The 24,488-nt window shown below is 42.0% G+C and overlaps 1 protein-coding gene across 1 annotated transcript; it reads left to right on the plus strand.

Moving 5' to 3' along the window:
- The first annotated feature begins 987 nt into the window (after nucleotides 1–987).
- On the plus strand, nucleotides 988–24,131 carry LOC18448195 (L-ascorbate oxidase). The gene is made up of 5 exons (XM_011630223.3): nucleotides 988–1,485; nucleotides 1,573–1,665; nucleotides 2,488–2,700; nucleotides 4,066–4,281; nucleotides 22,950–24,131. Exons 1-5 carry the CDS (start codon nucleotides 1,219–1,221, stop codon nucleotides 23,913–23,915), a joined length of 1,755 nt encoding a protein of 584 aa, XP_011628525.1. The 5' UTR covers nucleotides 988–1,218; the 3' UTR covers nucleotides 23,916–24,131.
- The last annotated feature ends 357 nt before the right edge of the window (nucleotides 24,132–24,488 follow it).

A 24,488-nucleotide genomic window follows, 5' to 3' on the forward strand; every position in this document is an offset into this window, starting at 1 on the left:
TTGATAATTATTCTCAGAACAATATAAAATAAAATTTGAGTTTTCTAACATTTCGATCTCACCATCTAAAAATTTGACGGTCTCTATTCAATCTCAGGGCATTATTTTTTTCAAGTGCAAAAGAAGTACAATTACGATTTTGTTTTTCTTTTAAAGTTGAAGTTAATCTATGAGTTAAAGAGGTTTCCTAATTTGGGGTTTCCTATTTTTTTCCTTCGTTTTAAACGTGGTTTGGGAATAGCGATTTGGTTATGCGTGATACCTCAAACACTAATCGAAAAGCGCATTTAGACAAGGATGGGGTTTCTATGAGTCGGCTGACCCATATATACATATGCGGCCTCCACTAACATTTATTTTAGATGATTTTTCTTTTTAATTTTAAATTTTAAATTTTAAATTTTTTTTTATAGATTCTTCAACTAGGCCAAGATGATCATAAATATGAAAAAAAATATATTTAAAAATAAAAACTATAAATTTTTAGTATTTTTTTATGTACCATCCATATCTTATTTATGGACAATATACTTTTAGATAACGCTCATCTTTACTATGGACATTTGTAAGTCAACGGGCCCTTGCGCCCACGGACTCGTGAAACAGTTGTCCTTAGACAAGAAATGGTAAGTGAAAAATTATAAATTCGATGGAAAAAGAGAGCAAATGATATTCTAAATGATTTACTAAATAAGAGTTAGTCTAAGCTTAGTTTAGGAAGTTCCATTTCGGATATAAAAGATTAAGATTTCAAAGCACATTAGTTTTAAAGGAAATGTATATAATGAAGCCATTTAAATTTGGTTACAAGAAATTCAATATCATTATTAACCATTAAATGTGAAATCGGATTGTTGAGCATATATGATACTAATTTTATAATTTTCCAAACTTTATGAAAAATTTTAAATTGTCAAATTTTATACCTTACACTTGTACCAAAAGTGAATGGTCATGATCCTCTCCCACTCCAAAGTAAGAAAAACTCATTCATTTCTTTTTATTTGTCAGACAAATACATGTACCCAAAAGAATATGTCCCTCCCCAGTGGTGATCATAATTAATATTCTTATACAAAAAGAAAATGGGAATTACTATAAAGCACATCCCACTCTCATGTTCATACTAGCGATCCTGTCTTTCTTCCTCTCTGTCTCTTGCTGTTTAATTTTCTCTCTCCTCCCCCCGTCACTTTCTCTCTCTGAGGATCACCAACAATGGTAAGGAACAACCACCTCACACTGTTGCTCTCCTGTTTGGTTATGCTCCCATTGATGGTGGAGTCAAGAATAAGGCACTTCAAGTGGGAGGTGAACTATCTTCCCTGGTCCCCCGACTGTTCGACAGAGAGCTTATTGATCGCCATTAATGGGCACTTCCCAGGCCCAACCATACGCGCCAGGGCTGGTGATGCTATCGTTGTCGAGCTCCACAACAAGCTTCCTACTGAGGGGGTGGTCATCCACTGGCATGGCATCACTCAGGCACCGCTCTCTCTCTCTCTCTCTCTCTAACATATTGCAGAGGAAAATGGAGTTTTAATTTGAGTTGGTTTTGATGTGTTGGTTCAGTTTGAGAGCCCTTGGGCGGATGGGACGGCATCTATCTCGCAGTGTGCAATCAATCCTGAGGAGACTTTCATTTACAGGTTCAAAGTAGACAAGGTAAAGATCCTTCTTAAACAAGCTCCTGTTTTTTTTTTTTTCTTTCTTTCTTTTTTTTTCTTTTCTTTTCTCTTCTTTGTAAGAAGGACGATTTTAGTGGACGACCTTTTTATGAAAACCTTTTTTGTTTAAAAAAAAAGAAGAAGAAAGGGTACTGGATTTATTTTAAATCTGAGATTCCTTTATTATTTGGAAAATGTTTTGACAGGGGTGCACCCCCATCAAAACAAGTACAGCCTCACCTTAGATTTCGTTGAAAATTGTAGTTTTTAATTTCGAAAACTTTCGAATCCATCATTTCGGCCTTGACCATTATGTTTGTGGAAAAAAAAAGAAGGGAAATTTACATACGGATCAGATTATTTTATCGTTATAACGGTATCGCTCCAAAATATCTCGTTGTTACCTGAAAAAACGCCTCTACAACTTTTTTTTTTTTTTTTTGTCAAGTTTAACCTAGGTCCAATATTTGAGTATAATCACCTGTTATGTTTTGGCCACACCGTTATAACAGTCAAATAACCCGGTCCATACATAAATTTTCCAAAAAAAAGTATTTCAAAGTATTAAGAATAGTTTTACACATTATCTAGACCATCAATTTCGTCCTAAAAACAAGTGTTTACGTATCCACAAGATCTGTATCATTCTTTGAATTTTAAATTTCATAATTTGTGTTAAAATTAATTTTAGAGCGATCACGCATATTTTTTATGCCCAGAGTGCTTTGCAAACAAGTATTCAAGGTCAGGCTTTATTTTGTTTTGTTAAAGCCTATGCGCTATAGAAAGTGCATCCTTATTTGAATAAAATAATGAACAGGCAGGAACATACTTTTATCATGGGCATCATGGGATGCAAAGGTCAGCTGGTCTCTATGGTTCTCTCATTGTGGAGGTTGCAGAGGGGAAACAGGAACCTTTCCATTACAACGCTGAACTCAGCCTTCTTCTCAGCGATTGGTGGCATCAGAGCATTTACCAGCAGATGGTAGACCTCCATTCAAAACCATTTCGTTGGATAGGCGAGCCACAGGTCAGGAAACTTCGTGGACGTAGGCACCATTATTGAATCATGTATATATTGGTTGATTTTTCTCTTTCTCGTTATTTTCTTTTATTGAAAAGGCTACACTCTCTCTATCTCTCTCTCTCAAGCAAGTTTCTCTCTCTTCCCATGCAAGTTGCTCTCTCTCTCTCTTAGCCGTGATAAGCAAGTTTCTCTTTCTCCCCTTATTTTAAGCAAGTCTCTCTCTCTAGCTCTCTAGCAGTCATACTTAGTGACTGTCTTACTGGAAATACATAGTGAGATAGATGAACATGACTTTTCATTGCATGAAGAAGATTGAATAAGAGTGGCACACATGTCAACACACCAAACCGAACTCTTCTCGATCTATGTTCTTCTTCTCTCTCCTCTCCTACAAAAGACATGCATAGTGATATAAAGATTAGCAATTTAGATGCTGAAAAAAAGGAAAAATATGAAATAGGTTAATTTTGGACGAAAATTACTCAAGAGATCAGTTAATTTGTTTTCTTTTTTTTTTTTGTTTCAAACCTTCCCTTGCATCTTTGGACCACTTTTTATTTTTTTGTGAAGCTTTTCGTTAATAGGGCAGCGGCTAAAGTTGGCATCCGTGGGCCGCTTTATTTCTTAGCAAATAAATGCGCTAATGCGGTCCAAAGATACCAACCTCGGACTGTACTAGAGAAGGCAGTGTGATGATAAAAAAATTTGGCTGACTAGCTACTGCCCCAAACATTAGGGCACAACTTTATTATTGAAAAAAAAAAAATATAAAAATAAAAATAAAATGCGACTGACTGAAATTAACATCATCAAACCGACGGACAATTTAAAAAAAAAAAAAAAAAACCTCGGGTTAACCGATCTTGCACGTAGTTTTAACTTAAAATTTCCTCAATTCACATTTTAGTATTTTTTCTTGTAACCGTAAATCACTCTAAAGATTATTATGACTATATACATATATAGAAACCGATATCCCCTCTCTCACAAACCACTAAGAATTAAATGCAGGAAAGCATATGCACAACCCATGTTACAAAGATACCTATACGTATGCTGCCTTCTGATATAGATACCAAAATATTAAAATTGGAATTGAATAATTATGCATGACAATCTGTACAGCATGCACACAGAAGATGAAGTGAATTACCAGATGACATTAAAGCACTTCTACAGTGAGATTTCAAAAGGAAAAAGTTAAGAAGAAGTGTCTAACTTTTTAAGATTTCAATCGGGAAAAAGTTAATAAGAAGTGACTAATTTTCTAAGCATCAGAGTCTGGCCACAGACATGCATATCCATGTTGCATAAAATACAACTTTTTATATGATTATTGTTGATGGTTGGTTAGATGTGATTGTCCAGTCACTGCTGATAGAAGGCAAAGGGAGGCATAACTGCTCCTTGAAAGCATATGAAGAGGACAAGAATAAGGATCCAGACTTGGTACCCACCACTCTGTGCCCAAAGAATAACAAGAGTGAGTGCGCCCCCCATGTTCTCCAAGTTGAGCCCAACAAGACTTACAGGCTAAGGATTGCAAGTGTTACATCCCTCGCTTCGTTGAACTTTGCTTTTGGGGTAAGTCTCTTTTATTCAATCTAGGTTGATGGGCTTATACTATTCCATTTGCTCATGAGATAACATGATCTTTTCCTATAAGTTTAAGACCTAACCAATCAAAGTAAGGCACACCTTCAAATAGTGCCAAAATGTGTTTTTTTGATATAAAAAGTCATAGTAATGGCCTAAGAACTTATTTTCATCTCTAATTATAAAATTTGAATATTTAAAATAGTGTAAATCTATGAGCACTTGAAATTTTTTAAAATTGACGGTCTAGATAATGCATTACAAGATGCATTATTTTCAAGAATTTTTTTTTTCAATATCATGTCCATACATCTTGAACTCAAAATGATCCAATTGAAGGTATCTCAACATTGAAATAACCTCTTCTAGTAAATTTATCAGGTATACCTTAATTTGATTATTTAGTGTCTCACCCTTATGTAATCTTCTTCCTATGTAAATATATAGGGGAATGATATCATGCATAGGTTTTATAGTAATATAACGAAATAACTTTTTGAAAACCATGTTAGGGTGTTTTGTTTCATCCTAATTTGTAATCATGTACTCATGTTGATGAATAGTGGAAAAATAAATAAAATTTGAAAATATAAATTAAAAAGAATTTTTTTAAACCCAATTAACATAGGCCACCCGTTGGTGAGATGCCTAGATCTAGGCCTTAGTAGGTGTTTTTAATTTCAAATTTTAGGGATGGATTTGTGTTATTAGATGAACAATAGAAGAGATAAAGAATTAATTTTGAGTTATCAAAGACATCAATTCTAAAAATTCAACAAATAGAAGATCTAGATTCATTGTTGGAGGGGTTTCAATTTGACCATACATAAGGTGTAACTTTTAATTTTATTTTTTGATATTAATAATTTGGATGAAGATAATGTCTATGCAAAATATGGGGTGAGTAAAAATCACATTAGAGGGTAAGTTCTTCTTTAAAAATTTTGAAAAAAAAAAATATATTGAAAGCGAAAAGGAGATGTAAAGGCCTAACAACCATAGTAGTCGACAACCAAAAGTTGTAGCAAGTAGTTAACCAAGAAGAATAATAGTTAATAGAATGACATCACTTCTAATCATTTTATATTTTCTTTCATAAAAAGAAAATAAAAAGGTGGGAGCTGATTTCACTTTTAACTCGATGAAAGTTCGAACTTGTTAAATCCCATGCATAGTGGCATGTAGAAAGCTTTCTCGGCAAATCTCATTTTTTGCCACTTTTTCTATCAAATTAGAAAAAAAAATTATTTATGTATTTTTACTAAATAATTACAGAGATATTAAAGAAAATAAGCTTGGTGGGACACCCATTTTTATATTGGCAAAGATGAGGTTTGCCTTAAAGAAGATATTTGAATAATTTGAATGCCAATCCGCTTGTGTACTGCCACTTCCTGACCATGAGAAGTATCCAAAATGTCAGATTTTTCTCAGTCAAAAAGCAGCTACACCAATACAATTCACACCAAAAACCCCCTACTTTTGACCCCAGAATCCTCTTTCTCTCTCTCTCTCTCTCTCGAGCAACTTGTTTTAACAGTAGCATGCACCGGCAGTACCACACTGTATACTAGCTTTCTTTGGTGAAAGGCCCAGTTAAGAGAGCTTTTCCTATTTGAAAATTTGAGATCTCTTTAAGAATTAGCAGATGCTTATTTTCGAAAGTTAATTTTCATTTCGAATTCTTAAAGACTTGAATATGATAGTCGGAAAAGTAGACAATTTTGTTGAGAAATGACACTGTGAGATTCTCCCACACTCATATGAGTAGGATCTCAAAGGATCACCATTAAATTTGACACATATCCCTATAAAAGTTATCTCATGGGTATGAGACATGACTTTTCTAGAGATATGTGCTAAATTTGATAGTGATAATTTGGGGTCCTACTCATATGGGTATGGGAGGGTCTGATAGGATCATTACTCATTTTTGTTTTACTTTTGGGATGTTATTTTCTTTTAGGCGATTACAAGTGCCCTTGAAATTCTTTTTCTTCGTTGAGGAATTTAAGGTGCACGGGAAAAAGATGCAGTGTATTGTATGGTCTATATTTTGACCAATATTATATTGAAGTTCTACCTTTTTGAAAAGAAAATAAGTATTTGGGCATTTTTTTTTTGGGGTAATTTATTGTTAATTAATTGGGGGTATCAACGACAGGAATGAATACCACAACTAGGTGTGGGGATGCCACCGACCCAGCTCTTTTCCTTATTTTGGTAGTTTAAAAGTTGGATTTTCAAACTATTCAAACAACCTAAATATACCAATTTTCTGTGTTTTTGGTGGTTCAAAATTTGGACTTTCAAATTGATTAAATATATTATTTTTTCCTTTTGTATTTTGGGTGGTTCAAATGTCATAATTTCGAATCAAAGGTTAAATGTGAATAAATTTTCTAAAATAGTAGGATCTCAACATAATACTAGGCGTGATATAGACTTTGCGGTAATACATCTTTTCCCTAGGCCAAATATTGATCTTTCTCTCATTTTTTAAGGTTGGTGCTAGATTGAAGATTTTTACATCTTGAAATTTTGCAGACCTAAGGGCCTGTTTGGTTTATTGGATTCAGATTTTCAAGAGTCATTTTTCTTAGAAAAACTGAGCCAATCGTGTTTGGTTCACTTAGAATTGACATTTCCGTTGGAATTGAAGGGATTCACTAGGGAGTTGATGAAGGTGATGTGCACAGAAGGATGGGTTGGTTAGGGAATACGTGCGTGAAGACGCATGTAAAGGGTGTGTGCACGTGTGTGGGGGCGAGTTTAAGGTCATGCCTTTAGGACCTGTGCAAAGCAGTTTAATGTCATGCGGCTAGGACGTGCACTATGGCTTAACATCATATGGTTTGGACCGTGGTTATGCAGTTTAGAGTCATGCAACTAGGACCATGCAGTTTAAGGTTGTGCAACTAGACCTCTGCTACAGTTTAAGGTCATATAGTTTGGACAATGATGCTAAGCCTTTTAAACGTCATGCGGCTAAGACGTGCACTATGATTTAAGGTCATATAGCTTAGACCGTAGCAATGCAATTTAAAGTCATGTAGCTAGGACCATGCAGTTTAAGGTCGTGCAACTAGACCTCTGCTACAGTTTAAGGTTATATAGTTTGGACCGTGGCTGTGAAGTTTAGGGTCATACAGTATAGACCATTGTGGGTAGCCATGTAGGTGAAGTTTTCATTGAGAATAGGTTTATGGATAGTAATCTGACTCCCTAGGGATAAAGTAGTGAAGGCCATACACAAGCAAATGGCTTAGATGGAGTTGGTGACCCTACGAGGAATGGCTAACGGAAGCAGACTTCGTTGGGGATTAGGGGGTGAGTGTGACTCCCTGGGGGTAAAAAGTGAGACTCCATGTAGAATAGGCTTATGGAAGGTAATCCCACTCCTTTGGGAATGAGATAGCAAAGGAATAAGGACTTGGTGCGAAACAGACCCATTAGGGGTTGAAGTGGTAAGAATGTTCCTAACTCCACTGGGGATAATGAGCTGCAATACAAGTGTGACTTCTACTGGGGGTGACAAGTCACGACCTGGGTGCATCGGCCTAAGTGCAACTCCACTGGGGATAGTGGTAAGACACACGGCGGTGGCCAGGTTCTAGCACGCGCGACGCTAGGACATGCACGACACTAGCAAGGGAAGGTAACACACACGGTGGTGGACTTGAACAGTAGTAGCATTGACACGTACAATGCTAGCACGGGCAGAGGTAGCACACGCAGCGCTAACATACACTATGGCAACACACGTGGCGGTAGATTTGAGAATACAGTCGGCACTAGGCACAGCCGACGCTAGCTTTTAAGAACACAGTCAGCGCTGGGGTTTTGAGAACACAACTAGTGTTGGGGTTTTGAGAACACAGCTGGCTCCGCGATTTCCAGACCATAGCCAGCGTTGGGGTTTCGAGAACACAGTTGGCGATGGGGTTTCGAGAACACAGGCGGCGGTGACTTGTATTCGGGCCTCAGGCTAGAGCTCGACCCTGTCCTGGATCGATGCATGGGGGCTTCATGGGTGGTGGTAAGCCTCCGTTCGGGCCTCGGGTTTGAGCCTGGCCTGGTCCGGCCTAATGCCGTTTGGTCTTTAGGGATGTGCCTAGAATTCTTGATTTGTTAGGGGCACTTTGGAGGAACATCACCTATATAAGGGGGTAAACCCCATTTTTACCATTTCACCGAAGGTAAAACAACTAAGTTTAACAGTGAGAGTGAGAGAACTCCTGGCGAGAATTTTGGCGAGCACGCAGAGCACTCGAATGAGGTTTGGAAGAATTTGCCTACAAGCAAGAGAAGGTTTCAGTTCAAAAGAGAGAGCATCGGCAAAAATGCAGGAGCATTCGTAAGGTTGCAGGAGTCTGTGGCGAGGGTAGCGAGAAAAACAGAGGGTTTGTCGTGAAGCAGTTGGAAACTCCGGTCGTAACTTGGGATAGCTGAAAAGGGGAAAAATGGTGGAAGTTACAGCAAAGAACTACCGACAAACTTGCACCGGCTGTTTGCGAGTTTTTCAATGGTTTTTTCCATCGGGGAGAAGAAGCGGAAGGTGTCAATCGATTTTCGACGGAAGAGGGGAGTTTCTTGGGGAGAAACCGAGAGGCCACGGGGAGGCAAACAATCACTTGGAGAAGAAGGATCGCTGGGAGGTGAACAGTCGTGGCGAGAAGAAAGGTCACTGGCAGTGAACGGTCACCGGAAGGTGAACAGTCATCGGCAATGAACAACCGCCAAGAGGTGAACAGTCGCGGGGAGCCGAAAGGTCACCGGTAGGTGAACAATCGATGGAAGACGAAAGGTCACCACTAGCGATCAGTCATCAAAAGGTGAAGAGTCGTGGTGGCGAGGGGTCTTGAGGACACAACCGGAGCTAGCCTTTGCGAAACGCAGGCGGCGCTGAGCCTTAGAAACACAGCCGACATTAGCCATTAGGAAACCCAGCCGACGCTTGGTCTCAGAAACACAGTCGGCGTTGGCCTTTAGGAAACACAGTCGGTGCTGGGATTTTTACCAACACAACCGGGTTAATTTTTTTTTTGAAGATGCAGCTATCGCTAGTCTTGTGTGGTGGTAGTCAGTGCCTTAGTGGCACGCGGCTAGCAATATGACGCGCCCGACATTAGTCGTGCGCAGCAGTTGTTGTTCGTTCGATCCTTTGATGAACGGCGGTGAATGGCGCTCTGCTGTGATCGTGCATGGCCAACCAATGGTGAGGCTTGGCTTATGAAGCTTATTGGAAGCCAAGTCCTCCAGCACAATTGTGAACTCCATGTTGTTCTGTGGAGGGGCCTTCACTGTGAGCAGGGTATGCTCTCCATCAAAGGCCAGTTCCTTGCCAGAGAAGTCTGTTTTGTATGTTTGGTATACTCCATCAAAGCACTTCCACCTTCTCCTATTGTGAAAGCCACTTTTGGCATGTAACCGTCCTCTACTAAGATGCAAGAGCAACGCTTGGGTCTTTCGTTCTCTTTTCCTCAGATGCAAGAGCGACGCTTGGGGTCAACTGTCTTCTTTTCCTCAGATTCAAGAGCGACGCTTGGGATCAATCGTCGTCTTTTCCTCAGATGCAAGAGTGACATTCTGCCTTAGCTATTCTCTTTACGAGAGCAATACTGCAGGATAGATTTGTAACCTCCCTAATAATGGGCTTTTTGGCTTGTAACTCCTTCTAATGCAATACAAAGAGTTAAATCTTGTTTGAACTGTCTTGCTTGTCTTCTTTTTACTATCCTTTTTAACTCTTTGCTGTTGTGCACTGAGTCTTTTGAGTGTGAGTCATGGGTAGTATTTCTTTAGGTATCGCCTATTGATAGGAGGCATTGCCTCCTCTCGATCAGGATGAGCCAGTATGTAAGCTCCATTTGGCGAGACCTTCTTGACTATAAAGGGACCTTCCCACTTGGGTTCAAACTTCCCTTTGTGCCGCCCATGCATTACAATCGGCCTCTTGGCGGCTAGAACTAGATCCCCACGGGTGAATGAGCGGACTTTGATTCTCCCCTAGTTGAGTTCAAGGTTCTACTAAGCTTCTGACCTCTTTTCATCGAGTGCATCCAATTCTTAAAACCAAGGTTTGACTCTCTCATCTTCGGTTAGTCCTTGATGTATAGCGACATGCAATGAAGGGATTTGAATTTCAAGAGGTAAAATTGTTTCATCCCCATAGACTAGGAAATAAAGAGTGGAATCGGTGGCATTTCGTGTGGTAGTGCGATAGGCCCACAAGGCTTCAGGAAGCGTCGCATACCAGTTCTTCCTTGTCTTCGATACCGATTTCCTTAAAACATTGCACATGGTCTTATTGAAAGCCTCAGCTAATCCGTTGGCTCGAGGGTGGTACATAGTTGAGTACTTCTACTCAAAACCGAACTGGTTAATCAAGCGATCGATGTGATGACTTTTGAACTGAGGGCCGTTGTTAGATATAATCCGGTCAGGCATTCCGAACCGATATATGATGTGATGTCACATGAAATTAGCCACCATGGTCCTAGGAACTTGCTTAATGGGGACCGCTTCTGGCCCACTTGGAGAAATAATCTGTTGCAGCTAGAATAAATACATGACTCATTGCCGAAGGAGGGTCAATAGGCCCTACAATGCCCATACCCTATTGTGATATGGGCCATGATGCCATTGTAGGGTGTAAGGGTTCTGGAAGCTGATGAATAAGGCTCGGGTGTATTTGGCAAACCTGGCACTTCTTGGCATAGTTTAAGGAATCAGCATTCATCGAAGGCCAATAAAACCCAATATGCGTATTCGTTCATAGAGCTTTGGGCCAGACTGGTGCAGTCCACAGATGCCTGAGTGTACTTCTTCCAGCTCCTTATTTGCTTCTTGCGCGTCCACACATATAAGAAGAATACCGTCAAAAGAGAGCCTCTCCTTCAAGGAGGGTGTACTTGGTAGACATTCGACGCACACTGTTGTGTTCGACACGATCTTCAGGGAGTCTATCATGTTTTATAAAATTAATGATGGGCTCTCTCTAATCTTCTACTGGCTTGAATTCCGCACATATTGGATCGAAGAACTCCGGTTCCTATTTTTGAATCCTAGCTCCTTGAGTTCGTGCCATTTCGTGTTCAGTCTTAATAACTTCTTTAGCTGATAGAAGTGCGCCGAATGGATAAGGTGGGCACTCGGGGAAGAGATTCCTCTCATCATCCATGTCTACCTCAGTTCTCAGTTCAATGTGTCTCCACTCTGCCACCCAGACATGCGTGAGTCTTGGTGAGGACCATTGAATTGTAGCTCTGAGTTTTATGAGTGCATCGGCCTATGAGTTTAGCCTCCTGGGGATGTGACTCAAGGATACATCCTTAAACTAAGACATCTACGATTTTGCAGTATCATGATAAGGCTTGAAGATGTCTTTTCTCACATCATAGATCCCCTTAAGCTGTCGAATAACCAACTCAGAGTCGCCATAGATCTTGAGCAGCTCCAAGTCTAGATCGATGGCTATCTCCAACCCAATTATAAGGGCCTAATATTCTGCCTTGTTATGGGAACCGGTTTCGGTGAGAGAGAAAAAAAGAGGCAATACTCCTCCTTTAAGAGTCATTAATACCACTCTGACACCTCCTTGATCAGATTGGAATGTTCCGTCGAAGTACATCTCCCACGCATGAGCAAGCTCTGCACATAATACTTCTTCATCAGGGAGGTCACCTGATAAAGGAGATTTTTCCGGTACAGGATGTGGTGCGAGAAAATCATCCAAAGCTTGGCCCTTGATGGCCTTTTGTGGAACATAAGTGATGTCGAATTCCATCAGCAATAATGCCCACTTAGCAAGACGTCCCAACAAACATGGGCGTGTCATGAGAAACTTTATAGGGTCTACTTTTGATATAAGTTTTACTTCATGACCGAGCAAGTAGTGGCAGAGCTTTTGTACTGCGAAGATTAGGGCCAAGCACATCTTCTCTATAGGGGGATAATTCTTCAAGGCCCCTTGCATTCTGTGGTTGAGATAGTATAGTGCGGTCTCTTTCCCTACGTCATTGTTTTGTGCCAATAATGCCCCAAGTGACTCGTCTAGAGTGGTCACATACACGATGAGAGGTCTTCCCAACACAGGTGTGGAGAGCACTAGAGGGTTGAGAACTAATGCTTGATGTCATCGAGGGCTGCTTGACATGCTTCATTTCAGATAAATGGGGTATCCTTTTTTAATAGGTGTGCAAAAGGCTTATAATGACCTGAGAGATTTGAGATGAACCTGTGGATGTAAGCTAGCAGCCCTTGGAGGGATCACAGCTCTCGCAATTTCGTTGGTGATGACATTTCCTGAATCACCTTGATCTTGACTAGCTCAACTTCCAACCCTCGGTGTCTAACAATGAAGCCTAAGAACTTTCCTGAACTCACGCTAAAAGTGCATTTCAACAGGATCATTTTGAACTGATGAAGGCGTAACCGCTCGAACACCTTTTCAAGGTCTCTCATATGAGTGTCTTTCTCTTCGGATTTCACCGCCAAGTCATCCATATAACATTCCACTTCTTTGTGCATCATGTCTTTGAAGATGGTCTCATTGCCCTCTAATATGTAGCACCAGCATTCTTCAATCCAAAAGGCGTCATTGTGTAGTAGAAGACTCCTTTTGGAGTCAAGAATGTGGTGGATTCCTCATCTTTTGGTACCATCCGTATCTAATTATACCCGGAGTATCCATCCATGAAGGAGAAGATCTGGCAGTGAGCCATGTAATCAATGAGCATCTCCGTGAATGGCAACGGGAGGTCCTCCTTGGGGCAGGCGGTATTTAGGTTGCAGAAGTCGATGCAGACCCTAATTTGGCCATTTTTCTTCTTGACTAGAACAACAATTATCAACCACTTCGGATACTTGACTTCATGGATGATGCCTGCTTACCTGAGTTTGGTCACCTCGGCATCTATCTGCATTTTGAGTTCAGGCCTGAATCTCCTTGATTTCTGCTTGACGGGCTTGACAGAGGGATCGATGCCGAGACGGTGAACTGCGACTTGAGGATCTAAACCAGGCATCTCATGGTAATGCCAGGCAAAGACATCTCGATTTTCTCGCAAGAAGGCTGTGAAATTTTCTTTCTCCTTTGGTGACATATTTGCCGAGATGAAAGTGGATATGGGATCAGCCTCATCCCCTAGATTTATCTCTTCGAGTTCTTCGACTGTGGCTTGACCACCTTCTTCCCATTCTTCTGGGGCCTCCTGTAACTGCTCATCATTGGCTTCAGAGGTCTTCTCATTAATCTCAAGTGCAGAGACCCATGATCCTGACATCTCTGCTTCCAATAGAGCTCTAATGTAGGTCATGATTTCTGCACCTTTTTCGAACTGAAGAACATAAGGGTCAACCTCAAACATGGACTGCATATCAGGCTGCAGGAGTTTGACTTAAAAGTTATAGGGAAGTTGAGATTCAACAATTGTGGGGTAAGAGGCACCGTCATATGAATAGCTCAGTCTTTGCATGAGTGTTTACAGTTTTTTCCCCATGCTAGCTGATACTTCATAGGTCTGTACCATGTGGCAAGCTTCCTGGGAATACAAGCTTTTCCTTCTTGATTCTCTCAGCTTCTGCTCAAAGTCAGGCTCAAGAGGCCACTGGGGTTTCTTCAGCTTTGAACTCTTGCACTTCTTTGTGGAAGAAGATGGATCCGACTTGGCTCGAGCCGCCAAGCCGTCAGCAACTATCAAGAATCCAGCTACTTGGGCTAGCGCCTTTTCAAACCGCCTCCATTGCGTCCTGCTTATATTGCATCCCTCAAGTTCTCTATCAAGAGCCTCAAAGTCTGGACATTTTAGGGTCGTACTTGCAGGACATATATGAGAGGAGGGGGAAGAAGAAGAAGAGAAGTTAGTATGTGAGGGACTTTTAAGGTCATTCCCATCATCGGATCGTTTAGCAGCTTTTACGTCATCACTAGAGTTGGACGTGTGTAGGGAGTCTTTTAGGTCTTTCCCCTACTTAGACCGTTGGGGAGTACTTTTAACGTCGTCATCTTCATTGGACGTACTCTGAGGAGAAGATGGCTCTGGGATATCCTCTTGATGGGATGAGGAAGGGACGATGATTACACCGGGGATGAAGTCCTATAAGGTCGGCAATGGGGAAGAGGTTTGAGAAATTCTTGCTCAACTGGTGGTTGAGCAGTCTTGTTTATTCGGTGAGCAGCCCTTGCCGCCCGTCTTCTCTTGGTTTTCATTAAAAGTGCTTGATTCGTCTCGCTAGGTTTATGAATAGCCCTAGCTTGACGAACTACTTCTCGCCTTAAGGACTTGAGTCTGCTTAGCCCGTGGTGGACTATCCATGGCTAGGAAGTTGAGGGTTCAGCAGGATTTGAATCATCATTATCTGGGTCTTGTGTCGGGAGGCCCTCTCACACCAGTGGAGCAGTGACTTAGGGATCTTTTTTTGGAACGTTACAAGGTTCTTGACATCCCTGTATTTTCTTCGCGATTATATCATGAAAACTGGAGCATTCGTTCAGGTCGTGGCCTCCCTTGGTGTGATGAGGCCTTCTTGAAGAATCATAACGAACAAGGCAAGAAGGAGATCAAGTGCTTCGTCTTCCTCTCGGACTATTACTGCGTGGGAAGTTTTTGCTGCCTTGAATGCCGTCTTTAGCCCTTCAAGCGTTATCTGACCCTTCTGGATTAGGGCTTCGATGATGTCTTTTAACGTATAGCATTCCTCTCTGGGGTGGTTTATTCTCCAATGATAAGCACAGTAATTAGCATGGGTATCGAGTCTGACTTGATCAAGGAACTTGGTCCCTGACAGCTCGATCATGTTCTATTCGAGTAATAATCGAAGTAGTGCAGAGACCCATTCCTTTTCAAAGCGGTAGACTTTACTTTTATGCCTGGTCCAATAATCATCTCGATTAAGGTTCACAGGTGGGGGTAGTGGTTGTATGACTGTTGTTGTTTACCTGACTGAGGCGTTCTTGTTGGGCTTACCCCTTTGGAGAGGTCCAAAGTTTGGGAGGGAGCCTTCTTTGGGTCATTGACAGTGACAGATATACTGATTACTCCTTTATGTAGGTTGCCCCGGGTATTGGTCTGAGAGATACCATTGACCCGGTTGCTTCTTGAGCTTGCTGACTGTTGTTGTGACCTGTCGTGGTGGCGTGACAGGCTTTCTATGAGGATCGACTTAGAGATCAGCTCTGACATGGAGGTCGGATTTAAGGCCTTAACATGTAGAGCAATCTTAGGCATAGGATTTGGTCTGAGAGATACCATTGACCCGGTCGCATGTTTCGCACAGGTTTGAACTGCTTCTTTCTCAGGCATAGGATTAGGATGGCGAGCAGCCAAATCTCTCCATCTTGCAATGATATGATCGACGGGTTTATCGGGTTCCTGGGCCAGAGTGAGAAGTTCGATGGTTTGGACATCTCTCTCAACTTCATAGAAGTGTTGATGGAACAGTTTCTCCATGTCCTCCCAAGTATGTATTGAGTTTGGGGAAAGCTGTCATACCACTGAAAAGCCAGGCCATCAAGGGTTTCAACAAACTGAAGGAGAAAGAGTCTCCTGTCAGCTGCTGTCTCTCGACATGTCCCTTGGAAATGGGCGATATTCTGGTGTGGGGAGTTTGTACCATCGAACAGGGGAAACTTCCCTTTCTTGTAGTCTAAGAAAAACGTAACCAGATCAATGTAGGAGGGGTATGGCTTTTGGTAAAGCCTTGCTCCCTGCATACCAGGATCTGTTAGCTTTTTAAGCTATGGTTACCATAGCGTCAATGTCTGCCTGTGAGACGGGGTGCGAGATCGAATTGTCCTGTGAGGCAGGAGGAGGAGGCTGCCTTGGAGGTGCATCATCCGAGTGATGGGAGTTGGCCTCGTGGTTAGCCGAGTGTCGTATGGTTTCCATGCGGTCAATCTTCTCCATCATTGCATGCACCATGTCTTCGAATCTATTCATGCGCTCTTCATGGCTGTCTCTGGGTTCGTTTACAACCATAACGCTGACCGTTTCTCCAGGGAGATCAGCCTTAGGTGCAGTTGAGGGCTTCTGAGCTTGGTGAGTCATGTGCGACAGATTGGTCAGCAAGGGCTTAGCATGCCCCAACTAGTCTCGAGTCCTGTATGCCGATCGTGTGAGGATCAGTTCTTGACGGTCTTGGGACCGTGGCTGCTGAGTGGTTGGGTCATCTTCTATGACACAGACTACAGTGCAGGATTGACAGATTTCTTCTTCAGGCTTTATCATCTAAAGAGGGTAGAAGGGGTTTAGGTGAAGAAGGTCATCAGAGTTGAGTGCCTCAACCATCTTGGTTGCTTCCCTGGTCAGAATTTGCAAACCCCTATCGCGTTTAGCTTTGAGGTTTTGGTGTACCTCATGCCAGAACTGCGATCGAGACTGTGGCTGGTGAAGTAATGGGTGTGGGCCAGGAACTGGGTTCATCCTGAGCCAGGGAGGATGAAGGAATTGATCTCCCATCAAGTCTTTGCCCTGAGCCCTATTATGGGCTCCAAGGACATGATTGAGATGACGGGGCTGGTTCAAGACGGTACTCTTGGAGAAGGTCTTCGAGTACCAAGGTTGGAGGTGCTTGCCCGAAAGAGGAGGGGTAGGCATGAGAAGAGTCGACTCATGACAGAGCCTGAGTCGAGAGCGAGGGGCGATCTGTGATGGTGACGTGTGTGTGCCCCTTGAAGAAGGATCACAGGTTACTTGGGGGTCAACCCAGACTCGAACAAGTGGTCTGGCCTTAAGAGGCTGAGAACTCTGAGTAGGTGTCTGTAAGAGAATGGGTGGAAGCTAGTGTGTACTTAGTAGGAGGACGAGGGGGTCGTCTTCTGTGTACTCGGGTTGATGCAGCGACGATGTGGCCCTGAGTGGTGGGATGCACATGCGTGTAACATGGATAAGACTTGGCCTTAAGAGGCCTGTTCCTGGACCCCGACTAGAGGTAACATAAGGATTGCCCCAAGGTGTGGCTCGAGTGGATGGCCCACGAGCTTTAGAGTGTATGCAAGAGGTGGAAGCTCCAGGGTCTCTGCCTCGATGTGTCGAGCCTCTAAGGGTAGAGACTCGTGGTGGTGCAGAAGTGTGGGGGGTAGCCTTGCGGCGACAAACAAAAGCAACGATAACTTCCTTGATTTTGCAGAAAGGGATTGGGCATCCTTCTGGCATACCTCGGCAATATGACCGACAAGTGACTTGTCGGTGACAGAGTGCATGTTGTGAGTGGTGGCCTGTGTGCTACTAATGTAGAGTGCTTTGGTAGAGGTCCACCAGAGCTAGGAAATGTGGATATAGGGACTTTTAAGTCCCTTCTCACACCTGTCCAAGTTAAGACCTGGGAGCTAGGCACTAGGTCTTTGCTCAGAAGGAAAGTTGGGAACGAAGTTCGAGGGACTTGTTCGAGGGGGACACTCACGAATGTGGGGATGAGAAAATCCTTGATCTGGATAAATGGGTTAAGAAACCTAACAGTCATGTGTGTGTAGAAAAAAAAAGATGAAAGGAGAGACTAGCCAAACAAAGACGATCCGACAAAGGGGTAGTGTATCCCCAGTGGAGTCACCAAGCTGGTTAGGTGCCTCGATCTCGCCCTCCGCGTCGGGATGACCTGGTGGCACATGTCTCGGGTTTCAGGGGAATCTGAGACTTAAGATTGCTCTCTCGAGAACCTTGTTAGAAAACAAGGGCTGGTGTACCAACCAATGAGAGAGGAATTTTAATGTGGGGCAGGACACACCTCACATGGGTCCGTGACTCACTCAGGTTGACTAGCCAAGGCGCCCTCTTAGATCATGATGGAAAGCCCCCCAGTCCCACAACTAGCTCATAATCGCCTCCTTTGGCCTATACTATCTTGTTTCTGCAATCACACATACATGATTAATTTACAAGACAAGTGGGCCAAGGGAGCCCACCTTATCTTTGGCCGAATGCACATTCAAAAGAAGAAAAAAGGTCAGAGGATAGATGAAAGAAGAAGAAAAAGATAGAATAGAGGAATTGGGAAAAAAGGAATTTAACTAGGTGACTAGACTAACACAGTAGCTAGACTAGCTAGTGATTGACCCAACATGGTAGCAAGACGGGCAAGGTAACTAGATGGACACAACGATGGTACTACTAGACGACAGAATGATCACCAACCAGCCTAGCACGATGGCTAGCCTATCATGATAATAAGACGAGCACGGTAACTAAGACTAGCACAGTCGCAATACTGCTAGACGTTGAGACTACCAGGACAGTGTTTGACTTATCCTCCCTTGGTCAATCAAAAGGGAAAGAAGGAAGACGAGAGAGAAGAGAGTGGGGAAGAGAAAATCAGAGAGGAATAGAGGCGAGAAGGGAGAAGAGAAAAGAGGAGGAAGAAGAAAGAGAGGGGAGAAAAGGGAAATGGAAGAGAGAGAATAAAGAAGTAAGAAGAGAGAGAAAGAAGAGAGGAAAGAGAAACATGGGCAGTGATGAGCTTCAGCCATTCATGATAGGAGAGGGAGAAAGGGAAAGGAACATGGACGGCAATGAGCTTTCGCCGTCCATGACAGAGGAGAAAGAAAAGGAAAAGAACATAGACGACAATGAGCTTTCACCGTCCATTACAAAAGAGAGAGAATAGAAGAGAATGTGGACGACAATGAGCTTATGTTGTTCATAACAAAGGAGAGAAAAAATAGAAGAAAATATGGACGACGATGAGCTTCCACCAACTATTACATAGGAGTAAGAAGAAAGAAAAAACATGAACGACGATGAGCTTCTGTCGAGTGAGAAGAGAGAGAAAATATGGACGATGATGAGCTTCCGCCGTCTATAAAAGATGAGTAAGAAGAGAGAGAAAATATGGACGACAATGAGCTTCCGCCGTCCATAACAAAGGAGGGAAAAGAGATAGAAAACATGGACAACGATGAGATTTTACCATCAATGACAGAGGAGGGAGAAGAGAGAGAAAATATGGATGACGATGAGCTTCCATTGTCCATGACATAGAAGTGAGAGAATAGAAGAAAACATGGACGACGATGAGCTTCCGCCGTCCACAACATGAGAGAGAGAAGAAAGAGAAAACATGAACGACGATGAAGTTCTACCATCCATGACATAGAAAAGGGAGAATAGAGAAAATATGGACAGCGATGGGGTTCCACCGTCCATGACAAAGGAGGGAGAAGGGAGAAAAAACATAGACGACGATGAGCTTCCGCAATCCATGACATAGGAGTAAGACAAGGGAACTCTGATAGAGGCCTGGCCCACCACTCGAGTTAAGGCCCAGCTCACTGTTTATGTTCTAGGGAGAGGAGAACATCATGCCCATCGATAGGCTTCGCCATGCATGAACGGAGAAGAGAGAGAAGAGAATAGGGAGAAAGGAGGAAGATAGAGCTTAGGAAAGCGAGGAAAGAGAGGAAAGATAGAAAAGAGAGAAGGAAAGTGAATAAAGAAGGTCAGGAAAGAGAGAGGAAAAAGAGAGATAGACGAGAGGATAGAGAAAGAGATAGATAGAGGAGGAGAGAGACAGAGATAGATGAGAGGAGAGAGAAAGGGAGACGAGAAAAGAGAGAAAGAGAGAGATAGACGAGAGGAGGAGAGAGAGATGAGAGGAGAGAGAAATATATAGACGAGAGGAGAGAGAAAGAGATAGATGAGACTAGGAGAGAGAAAGTTACCTTCACCAAAGGATACCAGACTTTTTCTTCTCTTTCCTCTCTCTCTCTCTGAGATGTGCCCACAATTTCAACGTGAAAACTTCCAAATTTTATTAATGAGATTGAAAAATCAGGGGGTCCTTGACAATTAGGTTTAGCATGTATTTATAGAATTGGGCCAAAACATGGGGTATACACCCAAAATCTAACCTAATTGATGATAATTATAATTTAATTGAATTAAAATAAATCTAAAAATGGGTGCAAAAGGGTTGTTTTGCCCCTGCTTAACAATACATGAAATTTCAAGATAGTCCTTGCTGCTACCTTAGAACTTGTGTGATCTTCCATCGTTGATTCGGGGTTGCTCCATCATTCATTGGGCTGAAAGATGATTGCTTTCTTATCGGGTTCGACATGACGATCGATTTGATATCAACTTCAAGCCATGAATCGTGTTTTTAGGCCATGATCATGTGACTCGAAATTTGCATAGATCTTGGAAACTTTGAATCGATAGTGTGCTCGTTCCTTGATAGCTTTCTTTGATTTCTTCGTTGAATCGTACTGAGTATGCCATCACAATCACGTTGTATTAAACGCAGCTCGATTTCGTATCCGGATGAAGATTTCGTCGTCTTGGGATTTTGGTCGGAATCTAGAAATCCGGCCGATAGATTTGGAAATCCGGTCGACAGAATCTGTAGTAACTTTAACACATTCGTGTGCCGAATCTAACCGTTCATCGCACGTGGAGTTCGGACTGGACATAGCCTCGGACCTTACCTACATTATCCAATTGGTTTCATGCCGATCGGGTACGTGAGCGCCGTGATATGGCCGCTTGAGCAAGGCATGTCGCTGTTGAATTTTTTGCAACTATCTTCATGAATCACCAACTTCTCTTTAGTTTTTCTTCCTACTCGAGTATCGTCACGGGTCGTGCCACATATCAAAACGCTCGTTTTGATAAGATGAACACGCTCACTAAATTTGAGCTCGATCCGATTCAAGACGAGTGAGATACAAGTCTTTAAAGTTGCTGCTTATGACTGTGCAAACCAGTCTCCTTTAATGGAGATTGGTGCAGGGAGGCCACACAGGAATAGCACACGGTCTACCCCTTTTTAATGTTTTACCCCTAACTTTGTTCTGAATGTCCGTTTAAGCCGAAACTTGACCCCCAGGGGTTTTCGACCATACCGGATCTAATGGCCATGGTCTCACAGGTGTTTGACGTACCAAAAATAGAGTTGTAGTTACAGGATCCGTTTCAGTGTGCTAGAGGCTAATTTTTTTTAAATTGTTTCTTTGTCTGTGTTGTCTTAGATATGTTGGATTGCGACGAAACTTTGCAGGTGGCCTTTTGGAGTGCTTAGGAAGATTTTGACCCGTTATGGGGCAATTATGAGATTGTCGAGAATTTCACTGTATATCAAGGCTTTATTGACCGGCTTCTCTTTTATTCTGCATCGGGGACTCAAGGTGCTGAAAAATGTGTTCAAACAATTAAACTTTAAATTTAGAATTTGATATGAAAATATATTTTAAGGCTATCACAAAGATTGCCAATATTGAAACATCTCTCAGCACTATTTGAATGGGGCTCTACTTTGATTGTTTAGAGCCTCGGCTCTATACAACCTGCACCCAAAAGGAAATACTCCTCATATTTTTTAACACTATTTTCGTGTATTTATGGATATGCTTGATTGTCACCATTTTTTTTGAAATTCAAATTTCATAATTACTTCCCAATAGATTTCATGCCATTGAAATGCGTGTTACTTCAATAGTATAAGATCGACACCTTTAGTAAAAGAAATGTACGATTAATATCCATCCATTTCCTAAATGGAAGGTGGATGCCCTACAGAAGTGCCTTTCAGCCTATCGTACCTTTTCCCTCACCTACTTTCCCTAGGTAGAGTTGGAAGGGCATCTGAGTGATGGCCTCAACAACCATCGTTGCAGGGTAACTATCAAAAGAATGTTTTATTGCGGGTTACTATCAAAGGGATGTTTTATTCGGATATTTTTATGTTTGTTTTTTAAAGCATATTTATCGGATAGTTACTAGGATTTTAGTCAATATATAAAAAATCGACTTAACCAAAGTACTCGGCCTTTTGGCAGAGTCGAGTAGGACTCTGCCAAGTCATCCACAGGGCTGAAAAGAAGCCCTCAATAAATTGGAAAAAATTGACAAAAAATAAAAAATAGAAAAATACATTAAAAACAAAATAAAACCGAAAAGAACAATAAGGACCCAAAATAAGGTTGATGAAGTATTGAAAAAGGATTTTAAAAAAACATTTTTAGTTCAAGGCATTTTAAAAAATAAAACAAATTTATGGCAAAAAACAGACACCAGGTATTCCCAAAAACACATGAATCATACACAAAAGATTGATAGATCAATCCCACATTTTCTACAATTTTTAGAAGTTTTTTAATATCCCGGAGTTTTACTCACTACTTGGGGAAACTAGGCTGAGTCCCGGTATATTGATTTCAGTATATCAAACGGATATTTGTTCATTATGAAAATAATTTTTTATTTAGATGCACAAAAGAAAATATAAATCTTAAACTCTACAAATGACAAAGTTGACTGTGATTTCCAATATATATCAAAACTAAACTATGAGCTTATTATCCAATATAACAACTTTAACTCACATAACTAGTATCCATTTCTTGAGGATTGCTCCCATTTGCCTTTAAGATTTTTGGATCAATTTTAATGTAAATGATATGCTTCTGTGAAATTCAAGTTGATAATTTTTCTTTCAACTTGCATAAAAGTTAGTATCAGGAAAGGTTTCTTTCATTATGAGAATGAGAAGCCTTAATACATGTGACAAAGATAGATATTATGTTACCATAGTAGAATTTTTGGTGATAAAATAAGCATAAATTCAATTTCTGAAAGATAATTGTCTCTAATGAGTGAGTTTTTCTTTGTTTTGACACAGCTAGTCTTTCCCTCTCTTTTTTTTTTATTTTTATTTTTCTTCAGAACCACAAATTGGTACTAGTTGAAGCAGATGGAAGCTACATCCAGCCAGTGACTGTGGAGAGCCTGGACATATACTCAGGGGAGACCTACTCCCTCCTCCTCCACACCAACCAGGATCCCTCCACCAATTACTGGGCCTCTGCCAGCATCATCTCCCGCCACCCGAAGACGCCGCCGGGCCTTGCCATCCTCAATTACCGGCCCAATCCCTCTTCCCTCCTCCCCCGCTCCGCTCCTCCCACTCCCCCCAAATGGAATGACACTGCCCGTGCCATCGCCTTCGCTCGCAAGATCGTCGCCGATCCCCTCAGGAACACCAACCCTCCAGCATCTGCGATCCATCGTATCGTCCTCCTCAACACGCAAAACAAAATCAATGGCTACACTAAATGGGCGATCAACAATGTATCCCTGGTCCTCCCCGCAACACCGTATCTGGGATCCATCCGCTATGGCCTCCACTCTGCATTCGACTTCCACACAAACCCTCCAGAGGATTTCCCCGAAAACTATGACATCTTTCGGCCACCACAGAACCCGAACGCGACGACTGGCAATGCAGTGTACAAGCTGAAACTGGGCAGCACGGTTGATGTGATCCTGCAGAATGCGAATTTGCTCACAGAAGGGACCAGCGAGGTGCACCCTTGGCACCTGCATGGACATGACTTCTGGGTTCTCGGCTTCGGGGACGGGCGCTTCAACTGGCAGAGGGATGCAGCAAGGTTCAATCTGAAGGACCCGCCGCGAAAGAACACGGTGGCGCTGTTTCCATATGGGTGGACGGCCATACGGTTTGTGGCCGATAACCCTGGTGTGTGGGCCTTCCATTGTCACATTGAGCCACACTTACACATGGGGATGGGGGTGGTAATTGCCGAGGGCGTCGACAGGGTGCGTAATGTGCCCCGGGACGTGCTCGGCTGCGGGATGACCAGGAGACTCATCGGGCCGCATGGACCCTAATCCGATACTGCCGGATTTGGATTTGGGTCACTGATAACACAAATAGTTGTTGGGTCCTTTTTGAACCTCCATGTTAGAGCATTTAGGGCAGCCATACATCTCTTCTTTGGGTTTCATGATGTCAGTTAGTATTTGATACATATATGGATCTTTCATCCTAGATACTGCAGAAAAGTTGTTTGGAAGATATGGAAATTGAATCCAGGTTTTGCAAAATCCACTGTTTAATTATATTATGAAGTTGTTAAACTATGGATTTTCCAATTTAATTATATTATGAAGTTGTAAGAGGTTTACTATTTTTTATTGGGTGCGGTATGAACAAAGCCGAGGCTCTAAACAATCAAAGTAAATAGAGTCGAGAAATGTGGTTTCAATACTGCAAATCTTTACGATAGCCTTAAAATATATTCTTATATTTAATTATAAAATTTAAAACTCCAAAAATAGTGTAGATCAAGCCGATCTAAGAAAACTTGAAAATCTTGAAAATTGACGGTCCAAAAATGCAATACAAGATGCACTATTTCCAAAACTTGAAATCCAATTGTTTTCTCATGTCCATGCTTCTTG

The sequence above is a fragment of the Amborella trichopoda genome, chromosome 5 (genome assembly GCF_054954075.1).
Source record: "Amborella trichopoda isolate Santa Cruz 75 chromosome 5, AtrichopodaSantaCruz75HAP2 v2.0, whole genome shotgun sequence".
In the NCBI taxonomy this organism is placed as follows: Eukaryota; Viridiplantae; Streptophyta; class Magnoliopsida; order Amborellales; family Amborellaceae; genus Amborella; species Amborella trichopoda.